Raw genomic sequence first — 17167 nt, 5'->3', positions numbered from 1 at the left:
TCACCACTGCCATGTTTTACATAAACAAGCAGGGCGGGCACACACTTGCCAAGTCTGTCCAGGCTAGCCCAAAATATTTGGAAGTGGGCACTCAAGCGGAACATGCCCCTAATGTCTCAACACGTTCCAGAGGAACTCCGTTCTCTAGCAGACAAGCTAAGCAGAGAGAAATGTTCGATATGGCATAGGCCATAATTTTGCACGCGTTCACAGGACAACCCAGCCCTCTGACGTTCTAGCTAAGATTAATCACTTGACTTGCCCTTTCCGCTTGTGCCATCTAGCCTCCCTCAGCTCATTATACACTGCAGACCAGGCATGCTGTCCATCCATATCCAACCAATCCATCACCAAGTGCATTTTACAACTCCCACCCCAACCTCAAAACCACAACTGCTCCCACCATAGCTCCCCGGACTTTGGCCATGTAGCTCCCCCGCACCCCCATACCAACTACAAACAATTCCAAAGCACTTGCATGGTGGGACAACTGTTACCTTGTAGAGTGGGGTTATAGTTGCACGCTTTGAGATCCAACCACAAGGATAAATATAGCCTTATCCCGGCAATCCAAAACCATGGATACTACAAACGCCTCTTAACAGAGGTAACAATAGTGAAGCCAGGTAAAATAAAAAAAGGAAAGCTCAAGGAGCTTTCAGCAACACCTCACAAAGGGCTGTGTGCTGCAATATTACATGGTAGATGCCAGAAAACATGGAGAAAAGCATAACTCCATTAAAAAGTATTCAAAAGAGATAATAAGGGTTCTCAAGCACGGAGTAAAATAATGAGTGTGGAAAAATGTTTGCACTCAGGAGAAATAGTCCCAAAATACAATAGTCCAGCAAAAATGCTGGGGAGTGACAAAGTGGGAAGAATTGGAGGTTCCATGTGTTAAAATTGCAGCAAAAATGGCCGCCGACACAATATTGCATCAAAAAGGCTGTGGTTTTGCCGCTGCAATCCATGTAAAGGATGCGGGGGACACCCCCGCAACCTCCGGACCATTATACCATTTATGGTGAGCGGGGGACACCCCCGCAACCCTGCTCCCCTTAAATGGTGTAATGGGGTACACCTTTAACAGGTCAAACCACAGCATTTTTGCCGCAATTATTTTGTACAGGTGACATTTTTGCTTCTATTTTTATCACTGCATACCGAATTGGACACAAGAAAGAAATTCTACTTAAACCATGTCTCCCGCTCTCCTCACCCCTGATCATACTTCCAATCGTCTGCGTTTCTCTCCTCCCAACCCTCTAGGCCTTCTCACAGTCCACTGGGTCTCTTAGTTACCCACTTCAAGGGTTTGCTTTTCCCCAGCCTCGTGTCTGCACTTCAGCCACTTTAACCTCAGACTAAAGAGCCTCTCATTAATCATCGTGCCCTCCTTGAATGCTGGAGCGTGTCTCCTGTCTCGTTCTGTGAGACCAGCTCCAAATGAGCTCTTCCTCATATCTAAAGGAGTATGCTAACAAGCCCTTCCTTTTAAATGGGCTTTCGCCCTGCCTTCCAGCCTCTATCAAACTGGGACCTTGGTTTGTTAACCGGAATTGGGCTTGACTGTTGGCTCCGCCCATTGGATTTTCTTACAATTCTGATGTAGGTCTTTGATTAGCTGGCCCCTCCCCATGGCGGTCCACTCTGCTTCCAGACTCTCTCTGGGGTAGTGGAACTCTAGTGTCTCTTCTGGAGCTGGGGTGGATGAGGATGACTTCCACTTCTGACGATTGACTTCAGGTTTGCTACTCCCCTTCTTTGGGTTATCCTATCTTTGATGGTCACACCCTAGCCTTGCCCCACAGCGGACATCCGTAGTCCATCTGTTACTTTGTGAAAGTGGCAACCTTGTGGGAAAACCAGTAACTCTTGCTAGTTTCCTGCACTAGTTAGGGTCCTGCTTTTTTTTTTTTCCTCAGTAGGTTTAGATGGATTCTTACACCCATGCATGCGTAACAGCGTGGGTGTAAGATTCCCCTAAAAGGCAAGAGCATCTGTGGTGGCATTATGGCAAGCCCCTTGTTTGCTGGCGCAGCATTTTTCACCACGCCCAGCCTCACCTGTCTTGGGCTGTACCGGCTCCTTTGACTCCCACCATCGTGGTCATGCAGGAGACTTCGCAACACCAGAAACCTTGATTCCTAGAAGCCATTTGTGTGATTACTTAAAGGGGTAGTCCAGCTAAAAATTTTATTTAAAAAATAGATGGGCAACATTAAAAAAAAAAAATACTAGCACTTTTTTTTTTAAAACTTCCTATGTAACATTTTGAGCTATTCAAGCTCAAAATTTGCAAAAGCAAGCACATGGGCGCATCCATTTTGTGAAATGGATGCCCGCCTGTGCTGGCTTTTGCTTTTGAGCCAGCTGTAGTAAACAAAAGCTACCGCTGGGTGGCTTTTCCTTCATTAGTGAAAGTGAAAGCCAAGGCAGGCAGAAACACAACGCGGTTGTGTTTACATGCCGCGGTGTTTCTGCCTAAATCTGCTTTCCCATTTGGGGCTCTCTGGCTCCCCGTGCCCGAGAGCCCCAAATGGGAAAGCAGATTTAGGCAGAAACACAACCGCGTTGTGTTTCTGCCTGCCTTGGCTTTCACTTTGGGTCACCGGTGCTGGAGCACCGGAGACCCAAAGTGATAGCCACAGCAGGCAGAAACACAACGCGGTTGTGTTTGAAAACGCTGTGGTTTTTCTTTCTGAGTTTCTCAGGATCCTCTGAGCCGGAGGAGCCTGAGAAACTTGGAAAGAAAAACCGCAGCATTTTCAAACACAATAACGTTGTATTTATGTGTGCGGTAGCTTCAAAAGCGACCGCAAACATAAATACGTTTTTAAAGCTGCGGTTTTAAGTTTTCCAGGCTCCTCCAGCCCGGAAAACTTAGAAAAAAAACGCAGCTAGTGCTTATTTAAAAAAAATAAATAAATAGCACTTACCGAGATTCAGCTGCAGCTTTCCTGCTCCGGTCTCCGGTCCCCATCTTCCGCGTATAGCACCAATGACGGAAAAGCCACCCAGTGGTAGCTTTTGTTTACTACAGCTGGCTAGCTTTTCCTACATTAGTGCCGCAAAAGCCAGCACAGGCGGGCATCCATTTCACAAAATGGAAGCGCCCATGTGCTTGCTTTTGCGAATTTTGAGCTTGAATAGCTCAAAATTTTACATAGGAAGTTTAAAAAAAAAAGTGCTAGTATTTTTTTTTTTTTTAATGTTGCCTATCTATTTTTTAAATTAAATTTTTTGCTGGACTACCCCTTTAAAATAGAAGCATATAGTGGTGGGGATCCTTGAAGAATACTGCGCTACTATGCACCTTTTACAGTCTGGAGTGCACTGTTGACTACTACAAAAAAGTGTTGCCTAAACATTCAGATCTGTTACAGTAATGCTCCATTGTTATGGGACTCATTAGTGACCAAGGGAAGGAGGTTACAACATATTCCACATTATGTATTCTAGTTTTTTCACATCTCTTCATGTATTGCAAGTTGTTTATCTTTGTGACTAGTACTACCATTCCTGGTTCCACCGTCATCCTCACTTGGGTGGATAGACCCTATCTGCAGCTTGGCCTACAGTAATATTCTTTGTCCTGCTGTACAAACATGTAAAAATGAGTCTTGGCTGCCGCATTTACGGTCTCCTAAATTGATGGAATGTAGCCGGAAAAAAGAAAGACATTTCATTTGTTTTGAGGCTGTAGAAAGGAATGGTTCCAGACGTACTGCTGGAACCAGTATGAGATGGTGGACCTGGTTAGTGCAGTTTTGAAGTATTCGATTTCAAAGTCATTAACTGTGTTAAAAGGCCCATCAGTTGTAGCGTCATAATGTGGTGTGGAGAAGACGCTAGTACTCGGGACAGAGCATGCACCAGCCTGAACTAAAAAGCAGCAAGGACTTATAAAACGCGTTACTCTGAGCGGGTATGCTCTGCCTCACCTTCTCCAGAGGCCCCCGTCTCGTAGAGATGGGAAGACGAGCGCTCCTTAGGTCCTATTGGTAGGGGGAACCGAATAATGAATTAAAAGCTCAATCTTCTTAGATGTATCGAACCTCATGACCCCATGACATCTTTCGGAACGCTCAGAAATAACACACTTATAGTGGATTTAAAAAGTCTCTTGTGCGTGATAACCTTGTAATGCTGTATTCTCTAGCTTGATCACTTGACATTTAATATTTGTTTTTGTAGTTTCAGAGACCGATCCCACAGCGACTATGTGAAGGGCTTATCATGGTCCCCGCTCAATCCTCCGAATCTGACCACGGCCGGATGGGACCACAAAGTAATCAACCACAATGTTGACAATGTGGCGAAGAATCCGGTACATGCAACAAATTGTGTTGCAGATTAGACATTTTCAAGCGCGTGCTTTGCAAGAAGTCTAGTCGTGTTGGAAGCATTTGGATAGTAGAACCTCATTAGTCCCTTTTTCCTGTTTACATGGGATCTGCACATGGTCAGATCATCGAACAGCATTTTATACAAGCCGTTGTAAAGTGCAGGCATCAAGGAGCGATTGCTATTTTCAAACAACTGTATGCTAGTCGCACCCTTTCGAGTGAAGTACTAACCACAGCTGCACCAATGAAGAAAAGGAAGATGAGGCTTGCTTGGGATCTTAAGTATCTGAGGTTGAACGGGATGCAATGTTTTGAAAGGTGTTCATCATTAAATGAGTGACTTTGTTGTCCAGAGTGCAGTGCTAAGAGGCTGTATTTGATAACTGGCTGTAGGATCTGTCTAATCAATGGGGCGTCAAGTTGTGCGTTTAGTACTAGACTATGTTGCACTGTTTGCATTCCGTATCTTATTGTATGTCTAGGCAGCATACATAAGGAAGTAGTAGTGATCTTTAGATGAGAACTGACAGTGAATTGTGTAGTGGCTTTGAAACAGACAGTGGTTGGGGATATTCAAGGACTGTATGCAGAATTGTTGCAGGATTTTGGACACCAATATTGCTACCTTGACTGTTGCTACCACTTGCTATGGACAGCCATTTTTCAGAAGAACCCTCTCGCTCTGCAACTGACAAAGAAAGAACTATCTAATAAGGGGGAGAATAAAACATTTTCTTCCTTGCAAACTGACTTGTGGCAACTAAATCGCAACATTTCCCTCTCTAGGAATGCAGTATGACCCTTTCTTTCACACGAATTGTCATTGTGATGCAGTTCATATAACTATCCTCTTCAATAATAAATCCTTTTGAACATGGGCAGGCTTTCTGTTAATTTTTATTGAGGCAAGACCTGATCAGTTGTACACCCGGCAACCAAACTTATTGCACCTAACACATCAAGACTGCTACCTATGTCATGCACACTAATCTAATTATCCCAGTTAGTTGGCCTTGTTTATTTAGTTTTTGATGCTTGTAAATCTGCTTAGAATCACATGCTGTGCATATAGTCCGAGTCCGGACGAAATTACCTTAGAAAAGTCCTACCACCAAAAGTCTGATCCCTCATTTATTTGTATATGTGGTGGGGGGGGGGGGGTAAAGTGAATATAAATCTATTGGTGTAGGGTGGGGATCTCCCCCACATACGTGTGTGTGTGTGTGTATATATATATATATTTCTGATGTTTGTTAATCTGCTTAGAATCACATGCTGTGCATAGGTCCGACATCCAGTGGTCACTGCGGAGTATTGCATTTTGTTTTTCGTCGTCGAAAAGGGGACGTCGACAAGGCGTGTCTGTAACACTATCCCTATAGTGACGTGCGTTGTACCCACAATCCCTCACGCGTCGAGGTCCCTCTCATTGTTTTTTTCCGCCCAGCTTATGGTTGCCTTACGCGGAGCTCCTAGAGAGACATTGCAAAACACTTACTACGGACCTCGGTCCTTAATTTATACTTATTGTTAAAGATCCCTCCCCTCGACGTTAGCTGTGAAGCTGTTTCTCCGCCGAGCAAGTTTTCGACGGAGGGGAAGAGACGGAGGAGATCCTTCGGCGCTGCCGAACACGTGGCCAGGCCTCGCCGGCCAACATACAGTAGGGAGAGTGGGGGTTCGAACTTTTATCTTCTCGTCGAGAATGTCTTTTTCTCCCCTATCTTTCCCTTGGGGTTGTTATCACCAGTTTTTATTGCCTCAGCTATGGAGAGGACACCTTTAAGTTTTGCCCACGCTGTAGGGGCAAATACACTTGGAAGGACAAACACAAGCTCTGTAATCGTTGCTTGCCCCTCGATCATAAAGAGGACAGCTGCGCGGCCTGTAAGCTCTTGAAACCAAGAACTCTTAAAGAACGGAAAGTTAAGAGGTGGGCGGACTACGCTATGTCGAATTCAGTTTCCTCACCCGCCGCCGCTGTTATAGAAAGTGACGAGGAGGGTGATAACTCGACGTCCATTACGGAAGTCATTAACCGCCAGAAGGAGCGCTCGCGCTCCTCGACGTCCGTCCCCGGCCCCGACGGGCTCGGCTCACGCCCTGCTTATGGGGATGAACACCCCGGCGACAAGGACGCACACAGACCCCATAGGCCTAAGCACACAACCCACGGCTCTTCTTCGTCGAGGACGAAGGATCCATCAGCGCCGAAGGGGACGCAGGGCACTCCGGCGTCTACCTCAGACCGTAAGGGTCTCAAGCCCCACCTGCAAACGCAGCCGCGACCAGCGATTGGGCTTTCATCTAACACGGGCGCTACCTCAAAAACATCCGACGTAACGCTCCATAGAGCGGCCGTCGAGAAACAACGCGTAACGCAGGCAACGTCGACTCCAGAACCCTCTACTGACGAACTCGTTGTCGAGAGCCTGGCGAGAATTGTTTCCGAACACAAACATAAGCGGACGACGAAACAGACGTCGAATACCGCACCAAAAGATATAGAAACGCCGAAAAAGCACAAGAGTAGCCAGGAACTGCCCCTTCATCTAAGGGCACTTCTGAACTACCGGAGGGCTTTTCTGAGGGCGACGGAAACCTTTCGTCGACGTTGTGGGAGCGTTCTAAGCGTTTGGAAGGTGAAAACACTGATTTCCCCCCTCTAGACTTTTCAGGGGTTCCCCATGAGACCCTTGAAAGACTCCATTCTTGTATAGAGAAAATGGAAAGGTTTTTGGGTAGCCAAAACCCACCCACACCCAAAAGACCAAGAGAATGGACCCAGGGTCAAGATTCCTAGGCTGTTTCCCCCTTCTACAGACGCATATGACCTCACTGAAGAGGAGCAATACCTCCAGGAAGATGAGGAGTGTTTGGGTGGAGAGGAAGAACATGAGGAAGAGGGGTTTGAAGAAGACCCTTACACTAGTGCAGGAGCTTATGAAGAAGATACAGCTACCTCACAGCCCTGGCAATCCCCATCAGTGCACTCAGACCCTGATGTCTTTCACCCTTCTCCTCCCAAGGATTCACCTATTGGAAACACCTCTCCCATAGATGACCAACCTTCACTTAATGCACTATTGCGCAAGGCAGCAGCGCATTTTGAAATAGACACAGGGGAGACTCTTCCGGACATAGACTTTGTAGAAAAAGTTATTAAAGAAAAAGCCCCGGTTAGTCAGTCTATTTCGCTCCTGGCTTCTATAAGGAGAAGAATAAATCCTTCCCTTTCCAATCCGGCCTTAGTCAGAGGGGTCAACCCTCGGATAGAAAAGCTCTTCAGCCCTTCGTCCTCTGACCCTTTGTACATCAGGGGACATTCTATTCCGGACTCCCTTGTAGTTACTAATACAAGAAAAAGAGCGGGGGTACCACTATCCACTAGTGAGGCACCACCTGACAAAGAGGGCAAGAAGCTCTATGCACTTGGGAAGAGAATCACGACCTCCGCCGCCTTCTCAACTAGGATTGCAAATAATTCCCTACTAGCTAGCTACGCAGATGCACAGTGGAGCAAGCTGCGCAGCGAAGCAGAGGACGCACCAGAACCCCTGCGTTCACGCCTGCTAGCTATAATCTCAGAGGGAACTCTTGTAAACCAGGGCATCGTAAAGAACTCCTTAGATGCCGCAGAGATGGCTGGCCGTTCCCTGGTTCAGGGAATACTTCTCAAACGCCATGTCTGGCTGCGCAATTCGGGATTTAAGCCGGAAACCCAGGCTTCCCTGATAAATAAGCCCATAGAACAAACACATCTGTTTGGGAAAGCAGTTGATGAGGCCCTAGAACATGCGAAGAAAGAGTTTGATACCATCAAGACTCTTGACCAAATTTCTAGGCCACCTAACGGACGCAGCTATGGCAAAAGACGCTCCTTTCGTGGCCAACGACAGCAGCAAAGCCAACAGCAATTTTACTCTGCTACCAACTGGCCCTCTAACCAAAGCACCCAGTTCAGTCAACGAGGCCAACGTCGTGGCAAAGGAAGAGGTCGCGGCTCCAGCCCCAAAGGTCCCACGCCCAATACCAACAAATGACCCGAAGATTCGGGTCCCCTCCCATGCATCACCGGTCGGGGGCCGGCTAACATCGTTCCTTTCAGCATGGGAGGGAATAACGTCAGACCGCTGGGTATTATCCACCATAGCCCACGGATACTGCATCGAATTCAACGGTTCCCCGAAATACAAACCCCCACGGAACCGACGCATGACACCGGAACACCTCACTATTCTTCTTCAAGAAGTAGAAGAGCTACTGAAAAAAGAAGCTATAGAGGCTGTCCCCCTATCTCAGGTAACAGAAGGTATTTATTCAGTGTACTTCCTTGTACCCAAAAAGGATTTAACCATGCGCCCTGTATTAGATCTACGCCCAGCGAACAAGTTTGTCAAACCCCAAAAGTTTCGTATGGTAACCTTGCAAGAAGTAATCCCACTGTTATCACAGGGGGATTACATGACAACACTAGACATGAAAGATGCATACTTTCATATTTTAATGTTGCCAGCGCACAGAAAATACCTCAGGTTCAAGATAGAGAACAAACACTACCAGTTCAGAGTACTACCCTTCGGGATAGCATCTGCACCAAGGGTATTCACGAAAGTACTGGCAGTGGCAGCGGCCCACCTGCGCAGGTTATCCATCCCGGTATACCCTTACCTCGACGACTGGCTCATAACAGGGGATTCTTACGAAACATGCTTCTCCAATACCCAAAAGACCGTAGACCTTTTGTCCCAACTGGGCTTTTCCATCAACGAAAAGAAGTCCAGCTTAGACCCCAGCCAAATCAAACAATTCCTAGGGGCTCTAATTTGAACAAAGGACGGCCTCGTCTTCCCCTCCGAGAGGGTCCAAAACATGCTGTTTCAGATCCCCTATTATGTGGCAGGTCGAGAGGTGACGGTACGCAAAGCAATGCGCTTGCTAGGGATGATGGCGTCATGTATTTATTTGGTACCTCACGCGCGCTTGCGCATGCGCCCAATGCAAGAGTGGCTTTACAGCCAGTGGTGTCAGGCCAGCGGACAATGGGACGATCTAGTGGTGGTCTCGCAGGCCTTGGTTCTCTCGCTACGGTGGTGGACAAAGGAAAACCTGTTATTAGGGAAGACTTTTGCCACACCCGCAGTGGAAGCCACTCTAACCACAGACGCATCCCTTACAGGATGGGGGGCTCACCTATCCCATCAGACTGCTCACGGAGCGTGGACTCCGAGCTTAGCATCCAAGCATATAAACCTGCTGGAACTACTAGCGGTGTTCAAAGCACTGAAAGCCTTTCAGGAACACTTACAAGGAAAGACAGTGATGGTCCTCACAGACAGCACCACAGCCATGTACTACCTCAACAAGCAAGGGGGCCACTCACTCTCCAGGACTGTCCAAGCTGTCCCAGAATATATGGAAGTGGGCTCTCAAACACAACATGTTCCTACTATCACAACATGTACCAGGGGAACTCAATCTGCTAGCAGACAAACTCAGCAGAGACTTCCCCCTGCCCAAAGAGTACGAATGGCAATTGCACGAAGACATCGTCTTAGTCGTCTTCACGCAATGGGGATTCCCGGAAATAGACTTGTTCGCAACCCTGGAGAACTCACAATGCCAAAGTTACGCCTCCAGGTACCCCCAGAACCAGTCCAAGGGGAACGGTCTGTCGATTCAATGGTCAGGGAAATTTGTTTACGCCTTTCCCCCGACTCCCCTCCTCAACAAAGTGGTGCACAAGATGCACCAGGAGCAGGTTACCATGATACTAGTGGCCCCAATGTGGGCCCGGCAGCCATGGTTCGCTCAGTTGATGGAGATGTCCCTATCTCCCCCAATGAAACTTCCCTGCCCGTACAACATGCTGTCACAAGACAAGGGCAGGACACTGCATCCATGCCCTCAGACCATGAACTTAGCAGCCTGGCTCCTAAGATCATAGAATTTGGACATTTACATCTCCCACAGAAATGTATGGACATCCTCAGGGAAGCCAGAAAACCTAATACTCGCCACTGCTATTCTAGCAAGTGGAAAAGATTTGTCATCTGGTGTAGAGGTAAGAACATCAACCCGGTTGACTGCTCTGCCACTAACATTATTCTGTACTTGACCCATTTACTGGATTCAGGTCTAGTGTTTAATTCCATTAAAGTCCACCTAGCGGCACTGTCTGCATACACCACTTCCCAACTTAAAGTGTCGTGGTGGAAAATACCAGTTATCAAGGCCTTCATCGAGGGGGTAAAGAGAATACACCCTCCGATAGCTAACCCAGCTCCCGGATGGGACTTAAACGTGGTACTTTCTAGACTCATGGGCACTCCTTTCGAACCCATGCACAAGGCAACTCTTAAATACCTCACTCTTAAGACTGCTTTCCTAATAGCTATCACCTCCATTAGGGGAGTAAGTGAACTACAGGCTCTTTCTGTACTAGACCCCTTCGTAACAGTTCACAAGGATAAGGTGGTTCTACGCACACACCCAAGGTTTGCACCAAAATTCATCTCGAAATTTCATGTAAACCAGTCTATAGAACTACCAACGTTCTTTCAAAACCCTTCCAGCTTGGGAGAAAAAAGTCTGCATACATTAGATGTACGCAGAGCTGTCATGTTCTACATGGTAAGAACCAGAACACTGAGAAAGACTAATCAGTTCTTTGTCTCGGTGGCAGCAGAAAGAGAAGGTGATGCAGTTTCTAAGTCCACTATATCTAGATGGATTGTACAATGCATCACTCTCTGTTACACTCCTGCTAAGAGAGAACTACCCTTCAAGCCAAGAGCACATTCCACTCGAGGCACTGGGGCTTCCATAGCATTCATTGCAAATGTTCCGCTTGAATCCATCTGCAAAGCGGCTACCTGGAGTTCTGTGCACACCTTTACAAAACACTACTGTCTAGATGCACACTCTAGATCTGACTCCCAGGTGGGACCGGCAGTATTAAGACATCTTTTCTCTACTGTTCCTTCTCATAACCCACCGCCAACTCCGGGTACTGCTCGCTAGTCTATGCACAGCATGTGATTCTAAGCAGATTAACAAACATCAGAAGACAATGCATTACTTACCGTAAAAGCATTTCTGATGGTTGTATCTGCTCAGATTCACATGCGCCCGCCCTTCCTCCCCGCTCGGATGGAAGGAACATAGACATCCTTTCCTTATTTCTCTCTTTTCTGTACTCACTCATGTCTAGAAGGCTCCCTCAGGGCAGAAAAATACAAACAGAGGGACCTCGACGCGTGAGGGATTGTGGGTACGACGCACGTCACTATAGGGATAGTGTTACAGACACGCCTTGTCGACGTCCCCTTTTCGACTACGAAAAACAAAATGCAATACTCCGCAGTGACCACTGGATGTCGGACCTATGCACAGCATGTGAATCTAAGCAGATACAACCATCAGAAATGCTTTTACGGTAAGTAATGCATTGTCATATATATATATATATATATATATATATATATATATATATATATATATATATATATATATATATATATATTCTGATGTTTGTTAATCTGCTTAGAATCACATGCTGTGCATAGGTCCGACATCCAGTGGTCACTGCGGAGTATTGCATTTTGTTTTTCGTAGTCGAAAAGGGGACGTCGACAAGGCGTGTCTGTAACACTATCCCTATAGTGACGTGCGTTGTACCCATAATCCCTCACGCGTCGAGGTCCCTCTGATTGTTTTTTTCCGCCCAGCTTCTGGTCGCCTTACGCAGAGCTCCTAGAGAGACATTGCTAATACTTACTACGGACCTCAGTCCTTAATTAAACTTATTATATTGTTAAAGATCCCTCCCCTCGACGTTAGCTGTGAAGCTGTTTCTCCGCCGAGCAAGTTTTCGACGGAGGGGAAGAGATGGAGGAGATCCTTCGGCGCTGCCGAACACGTGGCCTGGCCTCGCCGGCCAACATACAGTAGGGAGAGTGGGGGTTCGAACTTTTATCTTCTCTTTGAGAATGTCTTTCTTTCTCCCCTATCTTTCCCTTGGGGTTGTTATCACCAGTTATTATTGCTTCAGCTATGGAGAGGACACCTTTTAAGTTTTGCCCACGCTGTAGGGGCAAATACACTTGGAAGGACAAACACAAGCTCTGTAATCGTTGCTTGCCCCTTGATCATAAGGAAGACAGCTGCGCGGCCTGTAAGCTCTTGAAACCAAGAACTCTTAAAGAACGCAAAGTTAAGAGGTGGGCGGACTACGCTATGTCGAAGTCAGTTTCCTCACCCGCCGCCGCTGTTACAGAAAGTGACGAGGAGGGTGATAACTCGACATCCGTTACGGAAGTCATTATAACCCCCAGAAGGAGCGCTCCTCGACGTCCGTCCCCGGCCCCGACGGGCTCGGCTCACGCCCTGCTTATGGGGATGAACACCCCGGCGACAAGGACGCACACAGACCCCATAGGCCTAAGCACACAACCCACGGCTCTTCGTCGAAGACGAAGGATCCATCAGCGCCGAAGGGGACGCAGGGCACTCCGGCGTCTACCTCAGACCGTAAGGGTCTCAAGCCCCACCCGCAAACGCAGCTGCGACCAGCGGTGGGGCTTTCATCAAACACGGGCGCTACCCCAAAATCATCCGACGTAACGCTCCATAGAGCGGCCGTCGAGGAACAACGCGCAACGCAGGCAACGTCGACACCAGAGTCCTCTACTGACAAACTCGTTGTCGAGAGCCTGGCGAGAATTGTTTCCGAAGACAAACGTAAGCGGACGACGAAACAGACGTCGAATACCGCACAAAAAGCTATGGAAACGCCGAAAAAGCACAAGAGTAGCCAAGAACTGCCCCCTTCATCTAAGGGCACTTCTGAACTACCGGAGGGCTTTTCAGAGGGCGACGGAAACCTTTCTTCGACGTTGTGGGAGCGTTCTAAGCGTTTTGAAGGTGAAAACACTGATTTCCCCCCTCTAGACTATTCAGGGGTCCCCCATGAGACCCTTGAAAGACTCCATTCTTGTATGGAGAAAATGGAAAGGTTTTTGGGAAACCAAAACCCACCAACACCCAAAAGACCAAGAGAATGGCCCCAGGATGACCCTAGGGTCAAGATACCTAGGCTGTTCCCCCCCTTTTACAGACGTATATGACCTCACTGAAGAGGAGCAATACCTCCAGGAAGATGAGGAATGTTTGGGTGGAGAGGAAGAACATGAGGAAGAGGGGTTTGAAGAAGATCCTTACACTAGTGCAGGAGCTTTCGAAGAAGATACAGCTACCTCGCAGCCCTGGCAATCCCCATCAGTGCAGCCTTGGCAATCACCATCAGTGCACTCAGACCCTGATGTCTTTCACCCTTCTCCTCCCAAGGATTCACCTATTGGAAACACCTCTCCCATAGATGACCAACCTTCACTTAATGCACTATTGCGCAAGGCAGCAGCGCATTTTGAAATAGACACAGGGGAGACTCTTCCTGACATAGACTTTGTAGAGAAAGTTATTAAAGAAAAAGCCCCTGTTAGTTAGTCTATTCCGCTCCTGGCTTCTATAAAGAGAAGAATGACTCCTTCCCTTTCCAATCCTGCCTTAGTCAGAGGGGTCAACCCTCGGATAGAAAAGCTCTTCAGCCCTTCGTCCTCTGACCCTTTGTACATCAGAGGCCATTCTATTCCGGACTCCCTCGTAGTTACTAATACAAGGAAAAGAGCAGGGGTACCACTATCCACTAGTGAGGCACCACCTGACAAAGAGGGCAAAAAGCTCTATGCACTGGGGAAGAGAATCACGACGTCCGCCGCCTTTTCAACTAGGATTGCAAATAACAATTCCCTACTAGCTAGCTACGCAGATGCACAGTGGAGCAAGCTGCGCAGCGAAGCAGAGGACGCACCAGAACCCCTGCGTTCATGCCTGTTAGCTACTATCTCAGAGGGAACTCTTGTAAACCAGGGCATCGTAAAGAACTCCTTAGATGCCGCAGAGACGGCTGGCCGTTCCCTGGTTCAGGGAATACTTCTCAAACGCCATGTCTGGCTGCGCAATTCGGGATTTAAGCCGGAAACACAGGCTTCCCTGATAAATAAGCCCATAGAACAAACACATCTGTTTGGGAAAGCAGTTCATGAGGCCCTAGAACACGCGAAGAAAGAGTTTGATACCATCAAGACTCTTGACCAAATTTCTAGGCCCCCTAACAGACGCGGCTATGGCAATAGACGCTCCTTTCGTGGCCAACGCCAGCAGCAAAACCAACAGCAATTTTACTCTACCAACTGGCCCTCTAACCAGGGTAACAACACCCAGTTCAGTCAAAGAGGCCAACGCCGTGGCAGAGGAAGAGGTCGCGGCTCCAGCCACAAAGGTTCCACGCCCAATACCAACAAATGACCCGAAGATTCGGGTCCCCTCCCATGCATCACCGGTCGGGGGCCGGCTAACATCATTCCTTTCAGCATGGGAGGGAATATCGTCAGACCGCTGGGTATTATCCACCATAGCCCACGGATACTGCATCGAATTCAACGGTTCCCCGAAGTACAGACCCCCACGGAACCGACGCATGACACCGGAACACCTCACCATTCTTCTTCAAGAAGTAGAAGAGCTACTGAAAAAAGCTATAGAGGCTGTCCCCCTATCTCAGGTAACAGAAGGTATTTATTCAGTGTACTTCCTTGTACCCAAAAAGGACTTAACCATGCGCCCTGTATTAGATCTGCGCCCAGCGAACAAGTTTGTCAAACCCCAAAAGTTTCGTATGGTGACCTTGCAGGAAGTAATCCCACTGTTATCACAAGGGGATTACATGACAACACTAGACATGAAAGATGCATACTTTCAGCGCACAGAAAATACCTCAGGTTCAAGATAGAGAACAAACACTACCAGTTCAGAGTACTACCCTTCGGGATAGCATCTGCACCAAGGGTATTCACGAAAGTAGTGGCAGCGGCCCACCTGCGCAGGTTATCCATCCCGGTATACCCTTACCTCGACGACTGGCTCATAACAGGGGATTCTTACGAAACATGCTTCTCCAATACCCAAAAGACTGTAGACCTGTTGTTCCAACTGGGCTTCTCCATCAACGAAAAGAAATCCAGCTTAGACCCCAGCCAAATCGAACAATTCCTAGGGGCTCTAATTTGAACAAAGGACGGCCTCGTCTTCCCCTCCAACGAGAGGGTCCAAAACATGCTGTTTCAGATCCCCCATTATGTGGCAGGTCGAGAGGTGACAGTACGCAAAGCAATGCGCTTGCTAGGGATGATGGCGTCATGTATTTATTTGGTACCTCTCCGCGCCTGCGCATGCGCCCAATGCAAGAGTGGCTCAACAGCCAGTGGTGTCAGGCCAGCGGACAATGGGACGATCTAGTGGTGGTCTCGCAGGCCTTTGTTCTCTCGCTACGGTGGTGGACAAAAGAAAACCTGTTATTAGGGAAAACGTTTGCCACACCCGCAGTGGAAGCCACTCTAACCACAGACGCATCCCTTACAGGATGGGGGGCTCACCTATCCCATCAGACTGCTCACGGAGCGTGGACTCCGAGCTTAGCATCCAAGCATATAAACCTACTGGAACTACTAGCGGTGTTCAAAGCACTGAAAGCCTTTCAGGAACACCTACAAGGAAAGACAGTGATGGTCCTCACAGACAGCACCACAGCCATGTACTACCTCAACAAGCAAGGGGGCACTCACTCTCCAGGACTGTCCAAGCTGTCCCAGAACATCTGGAAGTGGGCTCTCAAACACAACATGTTCCTACTATCACAACATGTACCAGGGGAACTCAATCTGCTAGCAGACAAACTCAGCAGAGACTTCCCCCTGCCCGTAGAGTACGAATGGCGGTTACAAGAAGACATCGTCCTCGACGTCTTCACACAGTGGGGTTTCCCAGGAATAGACCTGTTCGCAACTCTGGAAAACTCTCAATGCCAAGATTACGCCTCCAGGTACCCCCAGAACAAGTCCAAGGAGAACGGTCTATCGATTCCATGGTCAGGGAAATTTGTTTACGCTTTTCCCCCGACTCCCCTTCTCAACAAGATAGTGCACAAGATGCACCACGAACAGGTTACCATGATACTAGTGGCCCCAATGTGGGCCCGGCAGCCATGGTTCGCTCACTTGATGTGGTTGTCCCTATCTCCCCCAGTGAGACTTCCCTGCCCGTACAACATGCTGTCACAGGACAAGGGCAGGACACTGCATCCATGCCCTCAGACCATGAACTTAGCAGCCTGGCTCCTGAAATCATAGAATTTGGACATCTACAACTCCCGCAGAGATGTATGGACATCCTCGGGGAAGCCAGAAAACCTAATACTCGACACTGCTATTCTAGCAAGTGGAAAAGATTTGTCATCTGGTGTAGAGGTAAGAGCATCAACCCGGTTGATTGCTCTCCCACGAACATTGTTCTGTACTTGACCCATTTACTGGATTCAGGTCTAGTTTTCAATTCCATTAAAGTCCACCTAGCGGCACTTTCTGCATACACCACTTCCCAACTTAGTGTCGTGGTGGAAGATACCAGTTATCAAAGCCTTCATGGAGGGGATAAAGAGAATACACCCTCCGATAGCTAACCCAGCTCCCGGATGGGACTTAAATGTGGTACTTTCTAGACTCATGGGCCCTCCCTTTGAACCCATGCACAAGGCAACTCTTAAGGACCTCACTCTTAAGACTGCTTTCCTAATAGCTATCACCTCCATTAGGAGAGTAAGTGAACTACAGGCTCTTTCTGTTCTAGACCCCTTCGTAACAGTTCACAAGGATAAGGTGGTTCTACGCACACACCCAAGGTTTGCACCAAAATTCATCTCT

The 17167-nt window shown here is 47.9% G+C and overlaps 1 protein-coding gene across 1 annotated transcript in view; it reads left to right on the top strand.

Annotated features, from left to right (window-relative positions):
* Window positions 1-5227, top strand: part of WDR77 (WD repeat domain 77) — a 178119-nt gene extending 172892 nt beyond the window's left edge. Inside the window, exon 10 of the mRNA XM_069633296.1 lies at window positions 4198-5227. Coding sequence (XP_069489397.1) covers window positions 4198-4360 — 163 coding nt within the window. The 3' untranslated portion in view covers window positions 4361-5227. The remainder of the gene's footprint in view (window positions 1-4197) is intronic.
* Window positions 5228-17167: the final 11940 nt, after the last annotated feature.

Source organism: Ambystoma mexicanum, chromosome 13 (assembly GCF_040938575.1).
Source record: "Ambystoma mexicanum isolate Mex_15411 chromosome 13, UKY_AmexF1_1, whole genome shotgun sequence".
NCBI classification, from domain to species: Eukaryota; Metazoa; Chordata; class Amphibia; order Caudata; family Ambystomatidae; genus Ambystoma; species Ambystoma mexicanum.
Note: the sequence above shows the minus strand (reverse complement) of the source record. Positions and strands in the feature narration are given on the sequence as shown.